We start from the raw sequence: 23613 nt of genomic DNA, 5'->3' as shown, positions 1-23613 counted from the left end.
TCCAAAAGTCCAGACGCAACGCGGCTCCGTAGGAACCGGGGCCAGAAATTAGTCGCCGACCGGACGGGAGGCTGTCCAGTGTCAGCGTGGCTATGGCAAGGCTAGTATGCGGGTTCTTTACGCACAAATTCGCCTGGTCACTCTGGCGATTGTCTGGTTCTGGTCGACTTGACGTTCCATGGTGCAGAATCTTAATCCTCGCTAGCCGATCCAGCGGGAGTATGCGACAGCGCCGGCGCGCCGCGGACAAAATAAGATTACGGTTTCATTTGCGAAGGGGTTCCAACATCCCATCGAGTTCCCGTCCGACTTTGTTGTAGACTATCTCGACTAGCTTGAAACTGTGACAGTTTGACAGGAGCCCAAGATCGCTGGCAGTTTGGCAGATTGTTGCCGTCACGGCGCTCGTGCTGCAAGATACAACAATATCTTGTCAGTCGCCGTGGTATCATCAAATAATTGTTTAACAACGATACTCAGCCTTATATAGCTCCTGACTCCTGAGTTCGGCCACGCTATTTTATACTACGGCAATGTCCTTGCTCGTACTACAGTGGCGCAATTTCTCTGTGAAACAGCGAGTCTATCCTCATTCGTTTAGCGGCCAACTACTAGGGACCTTGCATGAAAATCAAAGTCTAATACGGTCCTGGCCCGATATGCTGCTCGTCAACTGAAACTCCGAGCATGCGCAAAGGCAACTATGTGGCCTGCTCGTTGAACTGCCTCCGTTCCGCATCCGGCGTGATGCGAGAGAACTCATCCGTGCAGTCATCCTCCCTACTAGCAAGTCATGGAGAAGTTGATACGTAGCTCGTTCTTGGCCAACCTCATCCCTGCTGCCATTATTTACGGGTTACGCTAGAGCGTCTGTGCTATGCGTTGCGGAGTGTATTGATTGGTGCGAATTCTCTATAGCTAGGCTGACCTAACGGTGACACTGCAGCCATCGGTTGCCTCTCGGGTTATTAATATATCAACCCTTGGAAGCAATGCTTGATTCGAAGGCATCGCACAAGAAGGTACAAAATACACGATAGCGGCTTGTACAGTCTCGGGGTCGAGCTTGCTACGGACAAAATCATTCATTCTGCATCTCAAGCGGATGTCCGGTGTGACCGAGCTGCTCTTTGTCGTGTCTCGACATTAGAGGATTCAGCATCCCAGCGAATTATCAACAGCTGATATATCTATCCTGGCAATCGGCCGTGGCACCCGGAAGTCGGCAGCAACCCTTGATTCCTAATCGCGTCAGGCAAGAGGGTGCGGAGAGCTGTGGCCTGTTGTCACCGTTGGCCGGCGAGCGTTGTTCGTCGTCGTCTCTTTGACAGAACTACTACTTGAACGTCACCAGCACTTTCGGTTATCGGTAATCAGTAAACAAGTACTTCCTTTTCCCCGGCTTGGTCCTTCCCCGGCTTGGATATACCCCACGTGGAGGAAGCTCAACCTAGTGGGAAACTACGTATCTACCCATGGGCCCATACTCAGTTTCTACGTGCCGTTACGCCGTATAGCTATACGAGTCAGTCAGCGACGGCCTATATCCACTGTTTGTGGGGTAAGCTCCATCGTCAGTTCGACACAGCTTCACAAGGCTCGCCGCTCTAGCGACTTGATGAATCGGCGCAAATGACGAACACATTAAAGATCTACCCCGGAGCTTGAGGTGCTCTGTAGGGCTGCTACGCCACAGTGTGTAACAGACAATCCACGCCGGAGAAGCCCCGTTACTTCGATCTGTCTTACTGCTGGCTACTCCGTATGTCTTACGGCTATAGCCTAATCTTGCCCAGCACAAGTATTGCGCCGCTGAACGTGGCCAGAAAGGGCAGAACTGATTCGTTCACATGGTATTTGCAGATACACCGGTATGTTTGGGCTTTGACGCCCTGGCAGGTCACGGGATGAGGGAGATCAAAAGTCAGGTCAAAGTTGATTGTCGCATCCTACCCCGAAAAAAGCATGCCGCCCTGAAAATGCATTCACATACCAAATATCGGTACCAGATCCTACTTCGTGGTTAAGATGCAGATGTGCCTTGCTCAACCATGGAAAACGTCACAGCAACGTATCTTAAGCTGCTGAGCATGCAATTCGCCATCCATTCATCCGGGTCTTCCGCCCCAGACTCCAGACCCCAATGCCGAGTCCCACCACCGACTCGGCGAGAGGCAAACCAGGTCCGAACGAAGGATGCGCTTCGTTCACACTCGCAGGAAGTCCCGCCATCTGAACCTGGTCCTTGGGATAAGGCTCTGGGGAAATTGCAGCCGCCACGAGCCTGGAGTCCTCAACAAGCCCCCATATCCAACCCTGGGTCGTTACTTACCGGGTCGGCGGAGCGGAGGTTCCTGTTTATTCCATGCTTTGAGGCTTGGAGTTTGACGCAACTGCTCAAACCAACTTCTTCAGATCTCGCCTCTTCCAGCCTAATTTTTCGGCCACCAGATTCTACGGTGGTATGTACGGCGTTAGAGAGAATAACGCTATCGATGTCCAAGAGCCTTGGGCTCCACTTTCTGATCTCGGCATCAGGAAGCAAGCCGACTATCGCTCTATGGCAATGGATAGTTTCAACTCTGTCCGATAGCGCCTGCCATCCAGCATCGCGGAGAATTTTACGGACTACCTACGGAGTATCGTTCACTCCGGCCAACCAGAGTAGGCGATTTCAGGAAGCTACAGGATAGTGCATAATGCATCATCATACGATCTGCACCGGAGTGCCTTTGAAGTTTGCCCCGACGATCATGACGGTGTTTTCCCTGATCCTGCCCTCCACAGTCCACATGCTCGTGCGTAGCCAAGCTCATTATTCATGTGGCACTGGCGATCGTCAATCCGGGGTCCAGCTAACATTAGACTTTGCTCACCGCTACGGCTACAAACTACCATACTACTCCGGAGGCTAACAGTGCGATTGTTGAGCTGTTGAGTCAATGGTTGAGTGCACGGACGTTGCCTACGGAGTATTCTGCGTGCGGAGCTGCGGACCATGTAAGCTCTTTCCATAATGGCTAACAGGTAGTCTCGTTAGAGATGAGATGATGCTTGTTGTCCGATGTAGATGTAACCAGCGCTGGCTACATCTCCAATTTCTCTTTCTGGCCAAGCTATCAAGTGTTTTCGGAGAACTCTTATCAGCTTCACTTGATATGTCAAGGGAACTTTGGCGGCTATTCGACTCTGTTTTATGTGAGGCAAGCTGAAGTATTATCTCATGTCAAAAGACTCTCTGGAGGATGCTTCATCTCTTCGAGAAAGGCGGACAACTATAGTAGCGGACCACCGTCAACGGGATCATTCCTAGGACTTGGCAGTAGCCATGAACCGCTAACTTCGACCACTAGGTAGGGACTGACGGATGAAGAACCCAACAGTACTTGGCCAAGCTACCTGCTCATGGGCGAATGCAGACTCGAAGACTGTAAAGGCATGGTATCCAGTATATCTGGCATATGCTATCGCTGCTAAGACGTGAAAGGACTCATAGTTATCACATGGCATTATAGTCTATACACATCTATGCGTCTATACAACAAATCAAATCACACGCTATGCAAAAACAAGATCACAGCCGAGCACCAGCAGACGCCTTGAACTCCTCGCTGAACTCATAATCAATGTATCCCTTGGGGCTGCGCACGGTGTAGAAGTGCTCCCGCTCATAGGGGCGCAAGGGAATCCCCTTCTTCACCTTGAAAGGAAGATCTGGGTTGGCAGTCCACGGCCTCCCAATGGCAATCATAACATCATAGTCCTTGTACTGCACATCGGCAGCCTCGCGCGCAGTCTCGCCCACATACCCTCCAGCAACCATAATCGGTCCGGCGCGGTTATACGCATCGAAGAAGAACTGCAGATTCCGGCCAGCGGTGTCGTCCGTCTCCGTATTCCCCGCAATCCGCGCCTCAACAAGATGCACAAACGCAAGCTTGAACTCCGCCGTCTTCTTGGCCAAGTACCCGAACTGCGCGATAAGCTCCTCATCCGAGTCGACGCCCATCCCCTGGAACTTGTTCCAGGGACTGTACCGGATAGCCGTGCGCTCCGCACCAATCGCCTCGACAACAGCCTTGATCACCTCGAGCGGGAACCGCGCGCGGTTCTCGACGCTCCCACCCCAGCGATCACCGCGCTTATTGACAGCCTTCTGAATAAACTGATCAACAAGATACCCATTGGCACCGTGGATCTCTACACCGTCAAAACCCGCCTCAATCGCATTCTTCGCAGCGCTCGCAAAGTCCGCAATCACGCCGGCAATATCCTCCTCGCTCATCTCCTTGGGCGGTTCCCCATTCGGATCAAGCGGCGTCGCACTGCTGCTCATGACGCGCGCATCCGCCCCGTTCTCCTTCCTCGTTGCCTCGGGGTCTGCGACGCGCCCAAGCGCCCAGAGCTGGTTGTAGATGAAGCTGCCCTTTGCGTGCACGGCGTCCGTGACCTTGCGCCACTGCGCGATCTGCTCCTTGCTCCAGAGCCCGGGGACGTTCGTGTACACGCCTGGTCGGGGCGAGACCAGCGTGGCTTCCGTGATGAGTAGGGTGCCTGGGACGGCGGCGCGCTGGGCGTAGTACTCGGCCACCTGCTCTTGCGGGATGTGGCCGTCGTCGACGCGGAAGCGGGTCATTGGTGGCAGGGTGATGCGGTGGGCGATGTTGATGGAGCCCACCTTGAGCGGCGTGAAGAGTTTAGAGGACTCCATGTTTATTATTGTGGTGTCTTGGAGGAGCAGCAGTAGAGTAGGTTGATAGGAGTATAGGAGAGTGTAGGAGGGCTGTGGTTGCGGTTTTCTTGAATCGTAGTAGTCTGAAGATCAACAGCGCAGGGCACGGCGGCCTTTATACTACCTATACGTACTACAAACCCACCCAAAACACCGAGGAAGGCCCGCTTTACTCTAGGTCGTGAAGATTCCATGGCTTGATAATGAGACGCTTAGCAAGCACAAAACAGGGACACTGAGACACGATAAAGATCTGACTGACTAATTAATCGTCAGGGGCGGATATCCGGCACTGGGCCAATCGGCAGGCTTCGGATGAATCGAGAGGCAAGAAAGTCTCCGGTGGTGGCAAGCCTGAGGCAGGGAATTTCTGCCTTACCATACTTCACGTCAAGTTCAAGCCGTTTAATCCGACTGAAGTATCCTGTTACAGTTAACAGAGGTGCACGTTTACATATCAGATGAGAATTGGTACCGGCCGTTCCTCATTAATCAAACATCTATCCAGATTCGCTGTAGTAACAACAAGATTCGTAGTTAATCTCAACAATGACATCTCATCCCTCTAACCGCCGCGCCGTAGCCTCAAGCTGCGCATTGAATGACTTAATCTGGTGCAAGATGCCCCCATAAGAGCCCGGTACACTGGAGCTCACGTTCCGTGCCAAGCTGCGAAGGCGAAACTCCAGGCCGGCTGTTAGCGATTCGTCTTGCGCTGTTGTGCGATTCTGCCCGCGTTCGAGGGCAAGGTCGAGATTGTGTAGGGAGTGGTTGATTGTAGAGCGCGCCTGATTCGTTAGATTATTCCTAGTATAGACGATGAAGAAACTTACCAGTCCAGCTTGCTCTTCCTTGGCATGCTCCCTTCGCACGGCGTCCATTCTCAGGGCGACGGCCTCGCGCTCTCTGCGCACGCGGTCGAGACGACCTCGCAAGTCCAGCATGTTGCGCTTTGCCTTCTTGACTTTGGCGCTGAGCATGAAGTTGCTGTCTAGCATCTCGCTTAGATCAAAGAGCCGCCCCTCTAGCTCCGCGCCGTATGCTTCCACCGCTTTTCTGCGTAGTGTCCACTCGGCGCGTCTTGTGGCGTTGGCCTCGTTCTCGATGCCGGTTTTCAGTGTTGTCAAGGTCTTCTCGAGTGTTTCACGGCAAATCTGGGCCAGTACGTCCGCCGCGTTGACACCACCGCGGCTGGGTAGTTTAGTGGGTTGTTTGCTTGACGGCTCGTCTGCGCCGGCATCCTCTTCATCGGAAGATTCAAGAGGCTCGCCGCCAAGCAATGCAGGGTTCGTCAGTCGATGAACCGTGACCGGCACGGTTTCTCCTCGCGGTTGTCGCGGCTTCCGTTTCTTAGGTTGGGGGTGATCTTCTGTAGCATTCTCTTGAGGTGGTTCATCGGGCTGTGTTGTTGGTTTGCCTCGGCGTTCGGTGTCTGTAGGAGGTTGCCCAGCTCGGGGCTCTCGTTCGATCTCTGTTTCTGGCTCTCGTTGCTCCTCCTCCGCAGTCGGTGCCCGTTCTTGTCGTTTCTTCCCCTTATCGGCCCGCGCTCTCTCGACATCTTCTGGCTCGGCCTCGGGCTGTTCTTCCTGTACTGTCGTCGGCGTCTGCTTCTCCCGCCGCTTCCTCCCTCCTCCGACGCGGGCTCGATCAATATCTGACTCTTGTGTTGATTGTTCTTGCCCCGGAAGCCGTTCTTGTGGTTGCCGTTTCTTCCTACCAGCTCTGTTCGCCAGAGCTTCTGCATCCGGCTCTGCTCGTTCAACCTCCGGAGTTGGTTCGTGACCCTGGCGCCCTTTCCTCCGCTTGCCAAACCGGGATCCTTCACTCTCTGGCTCCGGTTCAGCACGATCCTCGCTTAGGCTCGGCTCCTGCTCTATTCGTTGCTTCTTCCTTCTACCGGCACGAGCTACATCTGCATCTGGCTGTTCCTGCTCTGGGGTTGTCTCTACCCGCTCGCCAAGCTCTACTTGTTCTTCGCGCTGCCTCTTCTTTTTGCTCGTGACGGGTTCCTCAATAGCTTGCGGAGACAGGGCCTGTTTCTTGGGTCTTCCAGCGCGTTTTTTGCCTTTGTCTATTTCATTCGGGTGGTCTGACGATTCGGAACGCTCAGCCATAGCCTCATCCGGGGCGACTTCTGTTTCCACCCGTGCAGCAGTCGGCTTGGCAGAGTCTGGCCTCGTAACAACAATTCCATGCGTAGGTTCTAAATTCTTCTTTTTCCGTCCACGAATACCTTTGCCTGCGATGACGCTCGGTACAGCCTCAGAGGACGCCACTTTTGTTGTTGCTTCATCAGCCGTAGGGGGTTTAGCGGGAGGTTGTACTATGGCCGGAGTTCGGCTTCGCGTTCGTTTTTCTCGAGGTCCCGCATTATCAGGCGATTGGGCTTCTGGCTCCAGCAAAGCGTCAACGGTTCCGGACTCGGCACCTTCGGTTGTTGCTATATCAGCCGGAGGGGCCTCGGCGGGAGGTTGTACCGATGCTGGAGTTCGGTTCCGCGTTAGTGTCTCTCGAAGTCCCGCATTATCAGGCCCTTGGGCTTCTGGCTCCAGCAAAGCCTCGACGTTTCCGGACTCGGGGCCTTCGGTTCTTGCTACATCAGCCGGAGGGGCCTCGGCAGGAGGTTGTACTGATGCTAGAATTTGGCTCCGTGTTGGCTTCTCTCGCGTTCCTGTGGCATCGGATTCTTGAGATTCGGCCTCTTGCGGTACTCCATCAGGCTCGAGGGCAGCTTCTTCAATCAACTGTCTGTCAGACGCGGCCGGCTCAGCGGAAGACTGTGATAACGCTGGAATTTGGCTTCGCGTTTGCTGCTCTCGGATCTCCGGGGGTTGGGGTTCATCCAGTTGTTCTTGCGTCGCCTCGATAGGTTCCGAACCAGGCTCTTCCGTTGGTGATCTCTTTGCTACTACGGGGGAAGCCGAGGCTGGCGTCCGGCTTCGCGTTCGCTTGTCTCGGGTTCTTGGAGGCTCCGGTTCGTGAGAAATTCGGTTTTGCGCTGTTTCAACGGCTTCCGTGGACGGAAGCGGTTTGGCAAATTCATTTTCTACAGCTTGATGCTCGACAGTCTCAGTTGACTCCAAGTTCGCGATATCATTCTGTGATGGCGACCGCCGCCCTTTTTGCCTTCGCCTTCTGCCCGAGCTCTTGGAAGAATCCGAGACTGGTGATGTCGTGCCGTCTACGTGCGGAGCTTCCGGTCGTGTGGTGTCTCCCGTCTCCGGATGTCCACTCGCCTCGTTTTGAGCTTCTTGTGGATTTTCATTTGGTTCAATGGTAGGGATGGAGGGAGCCTCGACGGCAGGTTCTTGGTCTAAAAGGGGTGCGTGGTTCGAGGGAACGGTCCGGATCGGTATCGCTCTATTCTCATCTAATGACAGAGATAACTCCTCGGAAATATCATTCGGAGGATTGTCGATGTTCAGTACTTCGGGTTGCGCGCCAATCGATGGTGAGTCGCCTTTGGGGGAATCTGGTTATACTTAGCAGATAGTCCGTGGTCGATTAGCTAATACCCACCGATCTTCCTTCGCTTATTGCTTCTTTCCAGCTCTGACTCTTTATCCGCAGGGATATCGAAGGTCGATGGACGGGGTGGCAGCTTGTTGCGCGCGCTACCTGGAGTCCGTTGGAGCTGGTTCTGCGATGCGGCATAAGCGTTGATCCGAGTAGGTGATGGTGTTGACCGAGCCTGAGGTATCACTGTAGCTGAAGGCTCTGAAGAGGTAGTTGTAGGCTCTGAAGCGAGGGGAGGAGCGTCGAGGATAAGGGGCGGTGGTACTGGTGCTGGTGCTGGTGCTGTGTTGAGGTCACCGTTGGCGGGCTGGGACGCAGCTTGGGAGGAGTCTTCGGCGGGCGGTCCGAAGCCTAGGGAGAACCCAAAATCAACTTCCTTAATCTTGCGCGTCCTGTAAGTAATCATGTCAGTTGTCGCATCGGGACGCAATTAATCGAAAGGCGCATACCCTGCTCCGCGCTGCCGCATCTGCAGCTTCTCTATCCGGTCTGTCGCGTACATGGTCAGCTTTGATGGGATCAACAGGCAGGCCAGGAAGAAAGCACATACTGGAAGCCATCGCCCAGCGACGCGTCCGATTGACGCTCAGGATTGGGTGAAGGATGGAAGATGGAGTTGTTGTGATGGAGGATGAGGAGCGTTTACTTCGGGACTTTCGACGCGCGGAGCCCCGCCCGATCGGGTTTGGCGCCAAATCTTCTGCCATCGCTTTGTTCTGCGGTCTCTACTCTCTACCTTACGTATCTTTACCCAACTCACTGCGGCGTACCTCGATCTGCCCAGTCACTACTCGAATAGCAATCGCTCGTCATCGCTTCTGACCGCACAATGGGCTGGTTCTGGGGGTCGGACAACGAGGACCCGGTCAAGAAGCTTGACCCCGGCCTCCGCGAATACCTGGAGAACGAAGCTCCCAAGAAATACGTCCCCGCCACGCAAAGCTCTCCGGTAGCTGAAGAACATGCTCTACCGTCTAAGCCCGCATCCTCTGACAATGACGCCTCTGCCACCGCTCCCGCTGTTCCCACCGCATCCCTCTTCCCCGACGGTCGTTATGCCGACTTATGGAAAACCTACAAACCTCCTTCACCCGGCGACATCGAAACGGAAACATCGGAAGTGTCATCCATGCAGGCGCAATCCAAGCAGCGCCATGCTATGGTGAAGCGAGCAGCTATGGAAAACTGTTCAATCGAAAACGAGATATACCACCTCTGCTTGAAAAGTCCCACCCTCATTGAACGAGTGACAGCTTGCCAGGACAAGAGCAAAGTATTCACTCGCTGTTACGCAACGCAATCCGTGAGCTTTCTATTGAGCCAAAGCTCTCTAAACGTTTGCTGACCCCGTCAGAAATTCCTGCAGGCTTTGGGATACGCTTCAACATCACACTGGGATGACGAGAGGGAGGAACGGATTCAATTGCACGCCGACAAGCTATACCATGAGATGCTCAACTACGAAAAACAGGTCGAGGAAGCTCGGGAGGCTGGCCAAGAACCCCCACCTCTGAAATCCCTTTTCAACCCACAAGCAGAGCCGGTGCAGCGTGCCAGCGTTGGTCCAGCAGAGCTTGAGATTCCCGGAGGAGAACCCATCCCGGAGGGCTTCAAGCCGTCGAAATCGTTGGAGCGTCTGACTCCACACGAGCGAGAGTTGGAAGTTCGGGCCTACTACCAAGAGTTGGAAGAGCAGAGGGCATACGTGAAGAGTATGGCGCCAGTTATCAGGGCCCACGAAGAAGGGCGAGACAAACGGCGCGAGAAACTTGTCAGCTGGTTCGGAGAGACAGTTGGCACTTGGTTGACACGGTGACGGCCTTTCTAATGTATCTGTACTACTACCCCGGCGTTGGATATGGATTGATTTGATGGGCTAGCGTTTTGCAATGTAAACGATTGTTCCGTGTACGATTGTTCTATTCGTGTCTATACACATACCACTTCTCTGAAACATACTGATCTGTGAGATCATTGTGAAACAAATACCTAGGGTAGCTCAGCTCAGCTGTGCCGAGCCAAATATAGGTGCAGCAGCCCTCATTAATTAACTCTTAACGCTCTTCTCATGATCTTCAGAGCATACGTTGTCGTGTGGGGCGCTTGTGCTTCAACAATCAACAGAGAATAATCTAGACCCCAGTCCCTAACAATCAGGCCACGGAAGGCAGGTACGCACACTTGTAACTGTTGATCACCCATCTCAGTGATGACGACGCATTCGATTATAGGCACCTGCATACCCGAGCACATACCGTGTCGAGGTTGGAATTTTCCACAACCGGCATCTCGATGATGACATCATGGCTGAAATAAAGTCAAAAGGCAGCAACAATCTCGCCCTCTAAGTCCTCGAAACAATACAACATCTCTTATTTAAAATATCGCGATGCCTGGACACCTCGGTCAGAAGATTCTGTCAAAGATTGGTCTAGATGACCATAAAGGCCATCACGGCCCCCCATCTCAAGGGCAAGGCCCCCCGCTCCACGGCTCCCGCACCGTCAACGACGACGAGCGCCTCGTCTGCTCCCAGCCCCGCGGCACGTATCCACGACTTGCGAAACTGTCCGACGGCAGCATTCTCTCCGCATTTACCTGCTTTGATGGTCCAACGAGAATCCTCCGCATCGGCAAGAGCACAGATGGCGGCCGTCATTTTGAGGATTTCTCCGAGGTGAGCCGCGGGGCCGGTGATGTCGACAACATGTACCTCCTAGAGGTAGCTCCCAATACTGTTCTTGCGGCCTTTCGCAATCACGACCTTGGCCCCAATGGTCCGACCCATTTCCGGATTACGGTTTGCCGGTCTACCGACGGCGGGAAGAGCTGGCGGTTCCTGTCGCAGGCGGCGGAGAAGAGCCCGCCGCACGGTATATGGGAGCCGTTCATGCGCATGGGGCTACGTGGAGAGGTCATGTTGACCTACTCCGAGGAGTTTGCGCACAATAACCAGTGTACAATGCTCGTGCGGTCAACGGATGGAGGGGCCACCTGGAGTCCGCCCCAGTGTCTTCATGGGAAGAATGATGCGTATCGAGATGGGATGAATGGGATTGCGAGAACGTACGATAATGGGCGCGAGGCCCTGGTCATGGTGTTTGAGACGACGACGTATGGAACCTTCAACCTCGAGGCGCTCATCTCCTACGACGATGGTTACACATGGGGTAACAGGCATCATGTGTATGTGCCGCCGCGTGGTCATAATGCAGGGTCTCCGCAGGTGGCTTCCTTTGGTGATGGCTCGCTCGCGGTGATCTTCATGACGGATGAGGATCATTCTCAGGTGCAGTGGACGAAGAACGCATCCATCAAGGTTGTTTATGCAGCGCCTCCGAACAATGGTCATATTCAATGGTCGCCTCCGACGGTAATCTGTCCCCATCTGAGCCACTGGCCTGGCATCATTACATTAGACGACCGGACGCTGTTGGCGACGTATGAATGTGGCGGACCGAAGGTCAAGTCGATCACTCTGCAGTGATGGCTGACTTACTTGCAATCTATTTTGGCGTCTACTCCTTGGAACTCTTGGATATTTGAGTATATACATGAACGAAATAGTTTTAGGATCATTTCAAACCCTCAACCAACTCATCAACACTCTTCATCTCCTTCGCATTGTTCTCCCCCACATCCAAAGCAACCAGCACCCGACTCACGCAATTATAGCATGCAATGCCAGTAGTCAGCTCTACGATCTCACGATCTGAGAATCCCTCCTTCTGCAATTGCGCAAAAGTCTCATCCTGCACCTTGACCGTCTGCGTCATTTCATCCGCATATCTCACAATCGCCCTTTGCTGCGCGGTCAATGCACTCTTCCTCAGAGCCTCGACCGCCGCATCAATATCTCCCTGCGCCGTCGATGGCAGCGTCCGCACGGCATATAATTCCTCCTGTTTGATTCCCCCTTTCAAAGCCAACGGGGCATGCGCGTTCCACTCGTACACAGCCTGTGTTATCACGGCAACTCGGGAGACAGCTAGTTCGAGGAGACCCTGGTCAACCACAGTCTTCGTGCGAATGGCGCCGAGAAAGCTGTTCCAGCCATCCGCGACGGGGGGGGAATGCAGCAGGGAGAGATCAAGGGGGATGAGGGGTCGAGGGCGGCGGCGGGCGGCAATGCGGGCGTAGATCTCGGCCGTCTCGGGGTCTGGGGTTGCGGGCTCTGAAGGGGCGTAGGGGAGGCGCATTTTGCACTGACGAGTGGTTGAGAGGCTTCGAGTATAATGGAAGAGAGGTCTGACTGAAAATGAGGATTTGAGCTTCATTAATTGAGTTGGAAAGAACGAAACTTGTTGGTTCTCTTCATATGTTGCTGGTCAGGTGACTTGCGGGTAAATGTTTACTCTCGGGGGCAGATCGCGGGGTTGATGCGGAAGTACATTGGTGCGTTGATTATTATGGAACAGGCTCTGGAAAACAAGGCAGTCTAGCCATCAGTATGGCCGTACGAGATATACGATCTATACAAGAGATGTTGTTGGGTGGCTGCTAGGCTGCCCTGATGGCGTTCGAGTTGTCTTACCGTACCTATCCGACCCCGCATCGTTTAAAGCTTATTACTATAACCCTGTAATAACCTTTATCCTTCAAGGGATTAAAGTAAAGTGCTGTAACCACCTAGCACGCGGGCTACCAGGGTATTTTATAACTATCCCTTTTTTAGTTAATTAGTATTATCTTTTCTGGCTAATTAGCGTTATTCTGCCGTTTTACATAATCCCTAATAAAGGTCACGTGACTAAGAGCCGGGACCTACAATTTATAGTGCGCGGGCCTTACTTTGTTCAGCCTCGTGCAATTATCTTAGTTTATTTGCGAGTGATCTGAACTTCTGAAGATGCAAGCCGATCTATCAGCGCCAGCGGCGCATGGCTGGCTAGCCATCCGCGAGACACAGCTCAAGCCAGACCCGCCAACGACTGCGGAAGAAGGGTTTTGGAGCCAGGATCTTGGATTGAGCGATATCGATTGGTAAGTTCCGACATCTTGATCCTGGGCGCGGGGGCTCTCTGGTTTCAGCTGCGACGAACGGGTTGATTGTGACAAATTACTCTCGACCCAACCTAAACGGGGAACATAGAATACAGCATAACCTATCTCTGTTTTCGATGGGAAGTTTAGAGTACAGGCCTCATGTATTCCTTCGCAATACCCGCCAGCACTTCAGCACTGCAGCCCTTCGACTGGAGGCCCATGTTCTGGATCGCCGTGACCGCAGGCCCAACCACCTGCTCCCATGACAGACTCTCCTTCTCCAGCCTGCCAGCCTTCTGGAGCAAGAACCCGAGCTCGGGCGAGCCCACCAGCGGCTTGAGGCAGATGTACGATTTCTCAAAGTTCTCAGCGAGGTTTGGAAGACCGGCATCAGTGCGCAGGCGCACGAGCAGCTCGAGTCGCTTGTCGGATTCGATTACCTTGGGTATATCCGTAACCATCCACTTTGCGAAAGCATTCGGGCGGTCCTTTATGAGCTGCTCGATGATGGGGCCCAGCTCCGAGACCTTGGGGAGGGAGCCATTCTCCTGGCGCTTGTCGATCAGGGTCTCGAAGAACGCGTTCGAGGTGGAATCGTGCGGGTTGAGCTTCATGCGCCAGTCGAGACAGACTGGTAGACCCGCTTCGGCGTCTTTCATGAACTCAGCGAATATCTCCTTGACGGCTTTGTCCATGTGGACCTATACAGGTTGTCAACAGGAGAGAAAACGAGAGGGAGAAGTTAAAAAAAAAGGAGAGAGAGGGAGAAAGAGATTCCACACAAGACCTGCAAGTACGCACATACCTTATTCGCAGCCTTATCCAACATCCGCGCAACATCATACTGCTTCATGGCAGTGCCCAGGTCCCCAAGATGCATGAGGGTACGATGAACCTTGCGGTTGTCCTCGACCTGCTCGAACGAGGCGCGCGTGTACCAATTGTAGGCGCTGATGTAGCGCACGAGGATCTTGCCAGCGTCCGTGACATGCACGTCCTTTGTCCCGGACTTGTAGCCGGACTTGTGCTTGTCGCAGAGCGCCTTGACCTCCTGAATGAGCGCCCAGTCGATGTCGCGGCACTTTGTTGCAAGACCGTTCTTCGCCTCCGCGAGGCGGTGCAGCCACTCGCAGTACGCGTGCGGGTCCCAGTCGTCCTCGGGAGCCCATTCGGTCGCGCCCTCGAGCCACCTTTTGGAGATCTTGTCGGTGGGCATGTTGGATTTATTGAATGATAAGCAGCAGAAGTAAGTAAGTAGAACAGGAAGCTTTCGGGAAAGATGGGGTGAGGCTGTAAAGTGGATTTCGGGGCACGGTGGCAGTGAGACCGGTGGGAAGAAGAGGATTGCTGGCTACACTTTAAAAACCCCGAGCCTGGTGCTTTTTTTTGGCACATAACGTACACATTACTCCCGACTCAGATTCTACGCGTCATCGACATTGAAATACCGTCATTATGTAGAGGCTGACCCAAAATAGGCGACATTTTCATCACTATGAGCAGTACATGAAATGCGGACAATACATAGCCGTCCCGAACAATGATATTTACCCGTGGGGATGGGACTGGATCCGTTAGCCGTGATTAGGCTATATGGCACCCATTGACACCCACGATCTAGCTTTAGTTTACGTCTATGAGAAAGAGAATAATATTTGACGCGATATCTCAAATAGGGCAAGCAACTGCCTATATCCGGCGCAAACAGACTCCCGTTGCGCTTCATTCAACTCTAATATAGTGGTACACTGGCTTTATCTTTCATAACATTGATTCTCTCCGCGAGCCCCACATCTCCACATTGGCGGAGTACCTACAGTGCCTATAAGGTGAGGTCATCTCTGCCACAAAGTTTCGACCATCAACAACCCCGGATCTTAGCAACCACAACCATGGAGACTTTCCGCCCTGCCTTTGTCGACCGTCCTCGTCCGCTTCTCTCCTATGGCATTCCGTTCCCGGAGGCCGTATCCCGCCATGTTGTCGACACCTTTAAGGCCAAGCGCGTCTATGTCATCTGCTCCGGGTCCCTGGCCAAGAACTCCAACTCTCTTGAAAGGCTTGCGGAGACGCTCGGAAAAGTCAAGGTCTCTATTGTTGGTCGACGGATTGGCATGAAAAGTCACACGCTCTGGTCTGAGATTCTCGAGATCACAGAGGATGTTCGAGCCTGCTCGGCTGATCTCATCCTCACCCTTGGCGGAGGGACATTGACGGATGGGGCGAAAGTGATTGCATACGTATGGCTATCTAATGCACTTCGACTATTCCTACTGACGAGGTAGGCTCTCGCAAACGATGCCAAGACCTTCGAGGACCTGGAAACGCTCTGCATGGGACCTAACCAGGAACCTCCGTCTGCACCCAACCCGGCCACGCCGAAAGTTCCCATCGTGTCCATTCCCACTACTCTCTCAGCGGGGGAATACTCCAACTTCGCCGGCGCCACAAATGATCGCACCCACCGCAAACACTCATTCCAGGCACCTGTTCGCGGACCACAGCTGATCGTCCTTGATCCGGAGCTCGTAGTTAAGACACCGGAATCAGTCTGGATAAGCACGGGTGTACGTGCTGTGGATCACTGCGTTGAAACTTTCTGTGCGGTCAAAGGAACGACAGAGGAGTCGGACTCGCTGGCATTGAAAGCCCTCGCGAACTTGGTACCGGGGCTTGTCAGGTGTCGACATGATCAGAAGGGAGAAGATCTTGATGCTCGGCTGACGTGCCAGCTCGGGTCTGTCGATGCCATGGCAGCCTGCACGGATGGGAGAGTTCAGCTTGGTGCTAGCCATGGCATTGGTCATCAGGTAACTTTTTTAAGTCCACTAATGAAAGATGAATCTGACTGGCACAGCTCGGTCCCCTCGGTGTCGGTCACGGCGAGACCAGCTGCATCCTCCTTCCAGCCGTATGTAAGTATAACGCCAAATACAACGCCAACAACGACCGTCAATCCCGTCTGCGCGACTTTCTACTCGAGCAGCCAATTGTCGCGGACGTCATCAAGTCCCGTGGTCTCGAGAAGGAACGCCTTGATCTGGGTGACGTGCTAGATGCCCTATTCCGGGAACTCGGCATGCCGCGGTCTCTGAGTGAAGTTGGCGTCGGCCGGGATAAGCTAGACGGTCTGGCGGCACACTCTCTGCACGACCGATGGTGTCGATCGAATCCGGTGCCGTTGAACGAGAAGGAGCAGGTCTTGGAGATTTTGCAGCAGGTGGTTTGATTACATAGGTACGCTTGTTAGATTAAAAATGCATGGCTATTGCATTGATGGTATCACCCAGCCTTTTTTGGCGTCCAGTCCAATGGCGCTTGTTTTTGGCTGTATGATTGCTAGACTGTTGACATCGGTGGTGCAGGCAACAGACAGCCTCACTCTACTTCATCTGGATTCGAGTGACGGCCGCTACTGTCAAGCTTGGTCGGCTCTGCATACGGCATGTCCGCCGCCTCAGACCCGCTTATTAACCATGTGTAGATAGACAAACTCTATCGGTTATGGTGCGGGCCTCTACAACCGGCTCGTGGAAGGCTTTGCCGCTGCCGTCATCCGATCGAGTTCTGTGGAGAATACTACGGTGACAGACATACCAAAGGTGCGTTGCATAGTATCTAAAAGTTCTATTACTAATTGGACTATATAGATTACACAGTATCAAGAGCTCCGAAAGACAAACGAACAGATCTATGTGGTCCTGCCACAACGTGAGCCGTGCCTTCTTCCAGCAGAGCTCTCATATCGTGCGTCTCCTTCTGGCCAATACTTGTTCCGCAGGTCCTCGCATCCAAGATAGCTATCCTATTATCGGAAACGAGTAATGCGAACGCAGTTCTTGACCCGAGGATCGGCGCATTTCCCCTTACCACCAATCTCTGCGAACCGCACGTCACCGGCCTGCACCATTCTGCTCATCCACTGCATGGTGTATTTCATGCACTGATTTTTGCCCGATCGTGTCTGGTCAGCGTTGTAGAAGAGTCCCTTGATTTTTAGGTTTTGCTTGTAACGAAGGTAGTCGACGAGCTCCGCCTGGACGTCGAACATAATCCCCTTCGGCGGCCGATGAATCGTTTTCTTGTTCTTCCATTGACCCTTTATCCTACGAGGGTCGCAGTCATAGATGACGACCGCATGGCCGTCTTTCTTCGCCGTTTCAACAACGAATACGGCCCAGATATGCCACGGATCCTCCCCGTTCTCGTCGTTCTCGTACGGCTTCGTCCACGTGCTGAACATGGCAAGGGAACTTACCCGGCCCGGTGCCCACATATTACGGCCCCATTCTTCGAAGGTGTCGCGGTCATCGGCGTCTGGCAACTCGCTCCAGTCGTCCTTTGCTTTCTGGTTTGGGTAGGTGACTGGGCGGGGGTGGACGTTTGGGGCGTTTGGGTACTTACCGTAATCGACGAGGTACTTGGATAGCTCGGATGCTAGAGCCTCCGGGTTGTGGCATTTGCGGAGAACGGGCTTCGTGGGTGATGGCGGGGGTGTTGAGCCGGCGGTTGATGCGGTCCTGGCGGAATCGGGTGCCTGTTCATCCTCAGACATTGGGGAATTTAGGAGGCATGTGGGCGGACTTGGGGGTTTGGGTTTTAGGGTTAGTTTTAGACGAATGGGCTTGGAGCGGGGGGGTTCGGAGTCTGACGTGCTCATGGCCTGGGGTAAGGGGGGGTCCGGGGGAGATGCGGGCGGAATCGTGGGTTGGGGCTTTGGTCTTAGGATTAGTTCTATGGGCTTCCCGGGCGCGTAGCCCAGGGATTCAGAGTCTGATGTGCTCATGGGCGCATACTCCAGGGATTCAGAGTCTGACGTGTCCATAGGCGTGTAGCCCAGGGATCCAGAGTCTGATTGGGTCATGGCGGTAGATATAGTGATTTGCTGCTCGAGGAATATACTTGGGATAGAAAGTTTGTGCAACCTCGCGAGAGGGTTGGGATGCCCTTATAAGCAGCGAGGTGTTCATGATGTCTCGGGCTTGTGGTGGTGAACAATGAACAAAAATTGTTTCAGTGCGAGCGGGCGTGTTCCGTGTACAAAGTCAAGATGTTCTACCTGTTTCAATGTCAAACATGGGATGTTGAGAATAATCATTGTAGCTTTGACGGCTCCCTAAGCAGTATTTTGCGATGTTTGTGCTCGAGTGATTCAAGTTGGACTGCGAGCTTGGATGGTTTCAGCCCTAAGCCGAGGTATGGTTGGGTGTTGTCCGTACAAAGCGAAGAGGTTTCAACTCTTTCAACCCCAAGCGAGAGAACGTTGCATACTCGCATTGTTGTCCCCTAAGCTCTTTCAACTCTTTTGCGCATGGTTTCGACTCGAGTCGCGTCGCGTCGCGAGTCGGTGCCAGTCTCGGTGTTGATGTGGTTGTCAGCCCTAAGTGAGGTCCGGTTGCTGCACGTCTAGACCTAACTCGCGCCTGTACATCCCCAGAGGCAGAGGGTACAGACGGAGCTGCATATAATTATGTCTATCAAGCCACTCACTCTACCAGAGTATGAATGTGTGTGAACGTCGCTGGGCTTGGTCGTTTTAGCTATCTGATTGGGAGAAGCTTAGGGTAGGGCTACGGTTCTGCGAGCCCGGCAAAACCACTCTCGGAAATTACGTATATCGCTCGGTTGGAAGAAAAGTCCATCAATAAATAGTGCTTTGTCTATGGTTCCCACTCTTGTCCGATTACTCAGGTCTGCGGGCCGCGATGGTATGGATGGCCTGCGGCATTATGCATGATGCCTCATTCAAACGTTGATGCCAGCGCACCAGTTACATACAGCGACCTAGTAAATACTAAATGGTATACTTATCGCAGTCTGCGATATCTTGAATGGACAATGTATTGTACAAATAAGCCTCATCATGCCGGACACTGTCCTAGCCCTAGGGGCATGATGTCGACCTCGGACGACTGCCGAGCGAGAACGGCCGACAAGCGAACAGCCAAAGGCGAAGCGCAGCACAGACATACCTTCGTAGGTATTAAATCAACTCATACAGTGTTATGCTTAGGTAGACGGTGGTGCTGCGTCTGTTAACATCCCATGCAAAGTATGGAAATATACCCCTGCAGGCCGCGGGCAGGGGCCATTCAGCACTTCCGCGCTTAGAATCGATTACACCAGCCAATTCGACCAACGTTGACATCAAATCGACATCAAAGCATCACTTGCAAGCCAGATGCCAAGTACCTATGAAACACATCAGAGCTGCTCGCTGCTGTGCCAAGCTTAGTCTGTCGGCCACCGAATGTAATTCCGTCACAACTGTCACTCGTAACCAACGTCCCAAGCACTCATTGTGATGCTCGTGAGACCATCGAAATTCGATCTCGATATGGGTGAGAGAGAAGGAATGACGTTGATGTCAGCGTGTATACAGAGGCGGAGAAAGGTTGATCCGTGGCGCGTCTCCGAGCTCGGCGTCAGTTGGGTCCCTCGTCCTCGCCATCTCTTGACATCCTATTGTCTGTCCTGATGAATGAATTCGTACCTCTTGAACAGGGCCCTAGGGTCCATTTCCCCGTCCACCTTTCACTCCGCGCAGACCGTCCGTCTCATCCACAACCTTGAACCTGCACCGGGAATCCGCTTCTCGAGCACCAACCAGCCTGCGACCAGCAAAACACGCGAACCGAGTCCCGATGAGATTTATGCCCACAAAGCCGGCGCAAATGTACTGGCGATAGATCAGTACGAGGGTCGGTTTCTGGTGTCCGGCGGTGCCGACCCCTCGATACACCTGTGGGATCTTGAAGCACGAGGCTCCGAGCTCAGTTACACCCACCAACCGGCCGCGTCCATCTCCAAGTTCTCGCACGACGATGCCCATACGCATGCCATTACGTCTGTTTCCATCTACCCCTTTGACCCTACGCCGTCTACGATCATTACAACATCCCACGATGGCACCCTGAAGCTATCGGCTCTGCAACCGGCAGTCATAACACCCGTGCATACCTTCAAGCTGGATTGTACGCCGTACGCTCATTCCCTGTCCGCGCATCCGAGCTCGCCTCTACTCGTTGCCGTTGGGACCTCCGAAAAGCCCGTCCGACTCCTCGACCTGCGATCCGGACTATCCACGCATGGCTTGCCCGGCCATAGCTCAGCCGTCCTCTCCGTTTCGTGGGCTCCCCATAAACCTCATATACTAGCATCTGCTTCGACGGACAACCGGGTGATTCTGTTCGACATTCGCCGCGCCGGGCACAATTCTGCCATTGCCACACTTGACATGGACGATGCGGTTGGCCTAGTTCCCCCACGCAGTACTCCGAGCTCATACCGCAGTCGCCCCGCGTTTTCACCCCACGCTCGAGCCCACAACGGTCCCGTGACAGGTGTACGGTGGACAACCGATGGCGCATATCTTGTGACGGCTGGCCAGGACGCCAGGATTCGCGTATGGCAAGCTGCAACCGGTGCCAACACGCTCGTCCACTTCGGCCCTCGCGTCCAAAATACATCATCGTCCCACCTAGCGGAGAGAGCGCCGCTGATTCTCCCACATGCTCATATGGGCACGGGTCACGAGACGCTTCTTTGGGCCAACTTTAGCGATTCCGACGACCGAGGAGAGATCTTCATGCTAGGGCTTCGCGAAGGGACCTTTATCAAGCGGCTCCGAGTTCCCGGGCTGATGGCTCGCCGATCACAAGCACAGGTTCGATCAAATGCCCTTAGCGCCGCACGAATAAACTCTCTGGCGTGGCGTGGGAATGGCGCCTCTGGAGAAGGCATCGAGGTGTTCTCCGCCCATGGCGATGGAACGCTGAAATCGTGGGTTTCGCGGGAGCCAGAAGAAGCGACAAGTGAAGCCGAGGAGGCCGAACAGGCTGACCGCAAGCGTAAACGTGATGTACTTGAAGAGATCTACCGGGGATTCGTGCCGCCGTCAGCCTGAATTAACGAAAGCCATGGTTTTGCCATCCACGGCCGCCTTCTATTGAGCGTTGACGCTCGCCACACCAAGCTCTGGGATTCTCAGCCGATGCGATGAGCTTGCTGTCGGAGAACACCGACCATCCACTTTCCGCGCAAGGATTTGACAGCCCCCAATTTCAACCGCAAGGGTGACTCGAACCCATCCTTCTGATTGGCACAAAAACCCCCCACGAGGTCTCGGTTTCGTTTAGATCTCAAGCCCAGACCGGGTCTTGCCCAATGAGGAACAACTGCCGACCCGCCGCCTCGGGACTATCTGCCAGCTTCTGCAACTTTTCTGCTCTCCTCTCGATCTTTGCTTTTTTCCTGCTCTCGATTTCTTGACATCCCACTTTCTTCGATTGCGATATATCAGCAGACCGCAAGCGAGCGACTTCAGGGAGTTTTGCGCTCGATAGGTCCAGAAAGCTCCCATTGTCGAACCCGCCTTATCTATCTTCCATCCCCACCTCGTTTGTTACCCCACTTCAGCGCAGCCGCACCTTGTTACAAGTCGCGACGAACAACCCTCCGACATGCCAGATAGCAAGCACCAGCCAACAGTTCAGACGACTGTCGCAGATCACTCCGGTGAAGCTTCGCCGGTAGTTTCTGCCGACGCCAACCCCTCAGGAGACAATGCTGCGCCGGAGACAGCAGCGGACCAGGTCGATCAAGAGAAAAAAGGCTTTTTCGCCTACTTTCGGACCAAGGAGTTCTACGTAACTCTGCTTCTTGGGTAAGCTCGCTCGATTGAGCTTTACGCATGCACAGCTGACAACCTCTGATTGGTAGACAGTTTCTGGCAATCACAAACACCGGCACCAACACCTTCAATACGCTTCTCGCAAACAAGGATACCAACATCCCGGCCTTCCAGACGTTCTTCAACTATTGTCTCCTGAACATAATCTTCACGTCGTACACTATCTACAAATATGGTATCAAAGGCTGGTTTCAGATGCTCTGGAAGCGTGGTTGGAAATGTGGGTTGTTTCTTGTTCTGCTGCTCGTCGATTTCGTCTAACGGATCCCGCTATAGATATCATTCTTTCATTCTGCGATGTCGAGGGCAACTACTTCATGGTGCTGGCTTACGAATACACCACCATGATGAGCGCGCAGTTGATCAACTTTTGGGCAATCGTCATCGTGGTCGTCGTGTCTTTCCTGTTCCTTCGCGTCCGGTATCACATCTCCCAGGTACTCGGAATACTGATCTGCATTGGCGGTATGGGCATATTGATTGCGTCCGATCATATCCAAGGCACGAACGGGGGCGACTTTTCCAGCGGCAGTCAGATCAAGGGCGACCTATTTGCGCTGCTAGGAGCAACCTTTTACGGCCTCGCGAACACTGGAGAGGAGTTTTTTGTCAGCACAGCTCCCGTATACGAAGTCATCGGTCAGATGGGATTCTTCGGTATGATCATCAACGGTGTTCAGGCGGCAATCTTCGATCGCAAGTCCATTCAGCACGCGCACTGGGACGGCCAGGTGGGCGGGTACCTGACCGGATATACACTGTGTCTATCAATCTTCTACTCTACGGCGCCACTCTTGTTCCGCCTTGCGTCGGCAGCCTTCTTCAACATCTCCCTTCTGACGATGAACTTTTGGGGTGTCATTATCGGCATCCAGGTGTTTCACTACAGCGTCCACTGGATGTACCCGATTGCATTCGTCCTTATTATCGTCGGTCAGCTCGTCTACTACCTCGGTCGCAAGGTGCTGGGAGAGGCCCGCAAGCCGTGGCTCGGTCGAAACCAGGAACGCGGAGTTGCCGGTCTTTTCACCGCGAAACGGAGGATCGACTCGAGTGCGGCCGCTTTCCGCGCCGCGCCTGCGTGATACATTTAAGCTTTATCGTAGCGTTTCTGACTTGGTATCGCTTGTCGCTCTCGGGTGAGGTGTGCGAACAAGTCAGGGCAATATCTAGCATAATCAACAAGTTATCTAATCTGGCATACTAATTAATGATCTTCATACGCTGTACTTTTTCTTTCATCTCATCCATCATGTCGTAAAACGCGGCAAACAAGCCTATCGAGCTACTACTGCTACTGACGGTATATGGCTACAGTATCTAGAATCACCCGTCGACGTATCACCCGTCTTGCGGTTGCAGGACGGCACTCGCACTTGTCGTTTTGCTAACGTTCGACATGTGTGCACGAGAGGTGGAGCTGTCTTCGCTCACAAAGTCTGGGTACGACAGACGTCGCATTCACCAGCAAGCGCCACCCCATGGCCTGCACATCATCTAGATCGGCGAGCCTCCGGACAGCGAGAAACAATCGACCCGGACCAGTGCCATGACTCTTGGCATTGGGAATCTGTGACCGTCGTCTGAATCCTTGATGCCAGATTCGCGCGTTAGCCGGCGCGGCTTGACGCACCAACATACCGGTGTTGCTGTCTATTTCTCCTACTGGCCTCGAGCAATTTGATTG

The 23613-nt window shown here is 53.6% G+C and overlaps 10 protein-coding genes across 10 annotated transcripts; 5 read left to right on the top strand and 5 right to left on the bottom strand.

The window, feature by feature from the left end:
• Window positions 1–3574: 3574 nt before the first annotated feature.
• On the bottom strand, window positions 3575–4711 carry DSM5745_08784 (alkene reductase; the record flags this gene model as incomplete). Its single annotated transcript, XM_026750800.1, has 1 exon — window positions 3575–4711. The coding sequence occupies one exon, from the start codon at window positions 4709–4711 to the stop codon at window positions 3575–3577; it is 1137 nt and encodes a 378-aa protein (XP_026600813.1).
• A 578-nt stretch (window positions 4712–5289) lies between these two features.
• Window positions 5290–8955, bottom strand: DSM5745_08783 (uncharacterized protein; the record flags this gene model as incomplete). Its single annotated transcript, XM_026750799.1, has 5 exons — window positions 5290–5520; window positions 5566–8204; window positions 8252–8640; window positions 8698–8737; window positions 8799–8955. The coding sequence occupies 5 exons, from the start codon at window positions 8953–8955 to the stop codon at window positions 5290–5292; spliced, it is 3456 nt and encodes a 1151-aa protein (XP_026600812.1).
• A 122-nt stretch (window positions 8956–9077) lies between these two features.
• Window positions 9078–10064, top strand: DSM5745_08782 (uncharacterized protein; the record flags this gene model as incomplete). Its single annotated transcript, XM_026750798.1, has 2 exons — window positions 9078–9551; window positions 9603–10064. The coding sequence occupies 2 exons, from the start codon at window positions 9078–9080 to the stop codon at window positions 10062–10064; spliced, it is 936 nt and encodes a 311-aa protein (XP_026600811.1).
• A 573-nt stretch (window positions 10065–10637) lies between these two features.
• Window positions 10638–11735, top strand: DSM5745_08781 (sialidase family protein; the record flags this gene model as incomplete). Its single annotated transcript, XM_026750797.1, has 1 exon — window positions 10638–11735. The coding sequence occupies one exon, from the start codon at window positions 10638–10640 to the stop codon at window positions 11733–11735; it is 1098 nt and encodes a 365-aa protein (XP_026600810.1).
• Window positions 11736–11823: 88 nt separating this feature from the next.
• DSM5745_08780 (carboxymuconolactone decarboxylase family protein) lies at window positions 11824–12447 on the bottom strand (the record flags this gene model as incomplete). The annotated part of the gene is made up of 1 exon (XM_026750796.1): window positions 11824–12447. The coding sequence occupies one exon, from the start codon at window positions 12445–12447 to the stop codon at window positions 11824–11826; it is 624 nt and encodes a 207-aa protein (XP_026600809.1).
• Window positions 12448–13377: 930 nt separating this feature from the next.
• On the bottom strand, window positions 13378–14450 carry DSM5745_08779 (uncharacterized protein; the record flags this gene model as incomplete). The annotated part of the gene is made up of 2 exons (XM_026750795.1): window positions 13378–13935; window positions 14040–14450. The coding sequence occupies 2 exons, from the start codon at window positions 14448–14450 to the stop codon at window positions 13378–13380; spliced, it is 969 nt and encodes a 322-aa protein (XP_026600808.1).
• A 676-nt stretch (window positions 14451–15126) lies between these two features.
• DSM5745_08778 (iron-containing alcohol dehydrogenase) lies at window positions 15127–16463 on the top strand (the record flags this gene model as incomplete). Its single annotated transcript, XM_026750794.1, has 3 exons — window positions 15127–15474; window positions 15520–16044; window positions 16092–16463. 3 exons carry the CDS (start codon window positions 15127–15129, stop codon window positions 16461–16463), a joined length of 1245 nt encoding a protein of 414 aa, XP_026600807.1.
• A 579-nt stretch (window positions 16464–17042) lies between these two features.
• On the bottom strand, window positions 17043–18098 carry DSM5745_08777 (uncharacterized protein; the record flags this gene model as incomplete). Its single annotated transcript, XM_026750793.1, has 1 exon — window positions 17043–18098. One exon carries the CDS (start codon window positions 18096–18098, stop codon window positions 17043–17045), a length of 1056 nt encoding a protein of 351 aa, XP_026600806.1.
• Window positions 18099–19715: 1617 nt separating this feature from the next.
• On the top strand, window positions 19716–21140 carry DSM5745_08776 (WD repeat protein; the record flags this gene model as incomplete). The annotated part of the gene is made up of 1 exon (XM_026750792.1): window positions 19716–21140. The coding sequence occupies one exon, from the start codon at window positions 19716–19718 to the stop codon at window positions 21138–21140; it is 1425 nt and encodes a 474-aa protein (XP_026600805.1).
• A 556-nt stretch (window positions 21141–21696) lies between these two features.
• Window positions 21697–23011, top strand: DSM5745_08775 (DUF914 domain membrane protein; the record flags this gene model as incomplete). The annotated part of the gene is made up of 3 exons (XM_026750791.1): window positions 21697–21899; window positions 21956–22146; window positions 22203–23011. The coding sequence occupies 3 exons, from the start codon at window positions 21697–21699 to the stop codon at window positions 23009–23011; spliced, it is 1203 nt and encodes a 400-aa protein (XP_026600804.1).
• Window positions 23012–23613: the final 602 nt, after the last annotated feature.

Source organism: Aspergillus mulundensis (assembly GCF_003369625.1).
Source record: "Aspergillus mulundensis strain DSM 5745 chromosome Unknown scaffold_10, whole genome shotgun sequence".
Lineage (NCBI taxonomy): Eukaryota > Fungi > Ascomycota > Eurotiomycetes > Eurotiales > Aspergillaceae > Aspergillus > Aspergillus mulundensis.
Note: the sequence above shows the minus strand (reverse complement) of the source record. Positions and strands in the feature narration are given on the sequence as shown.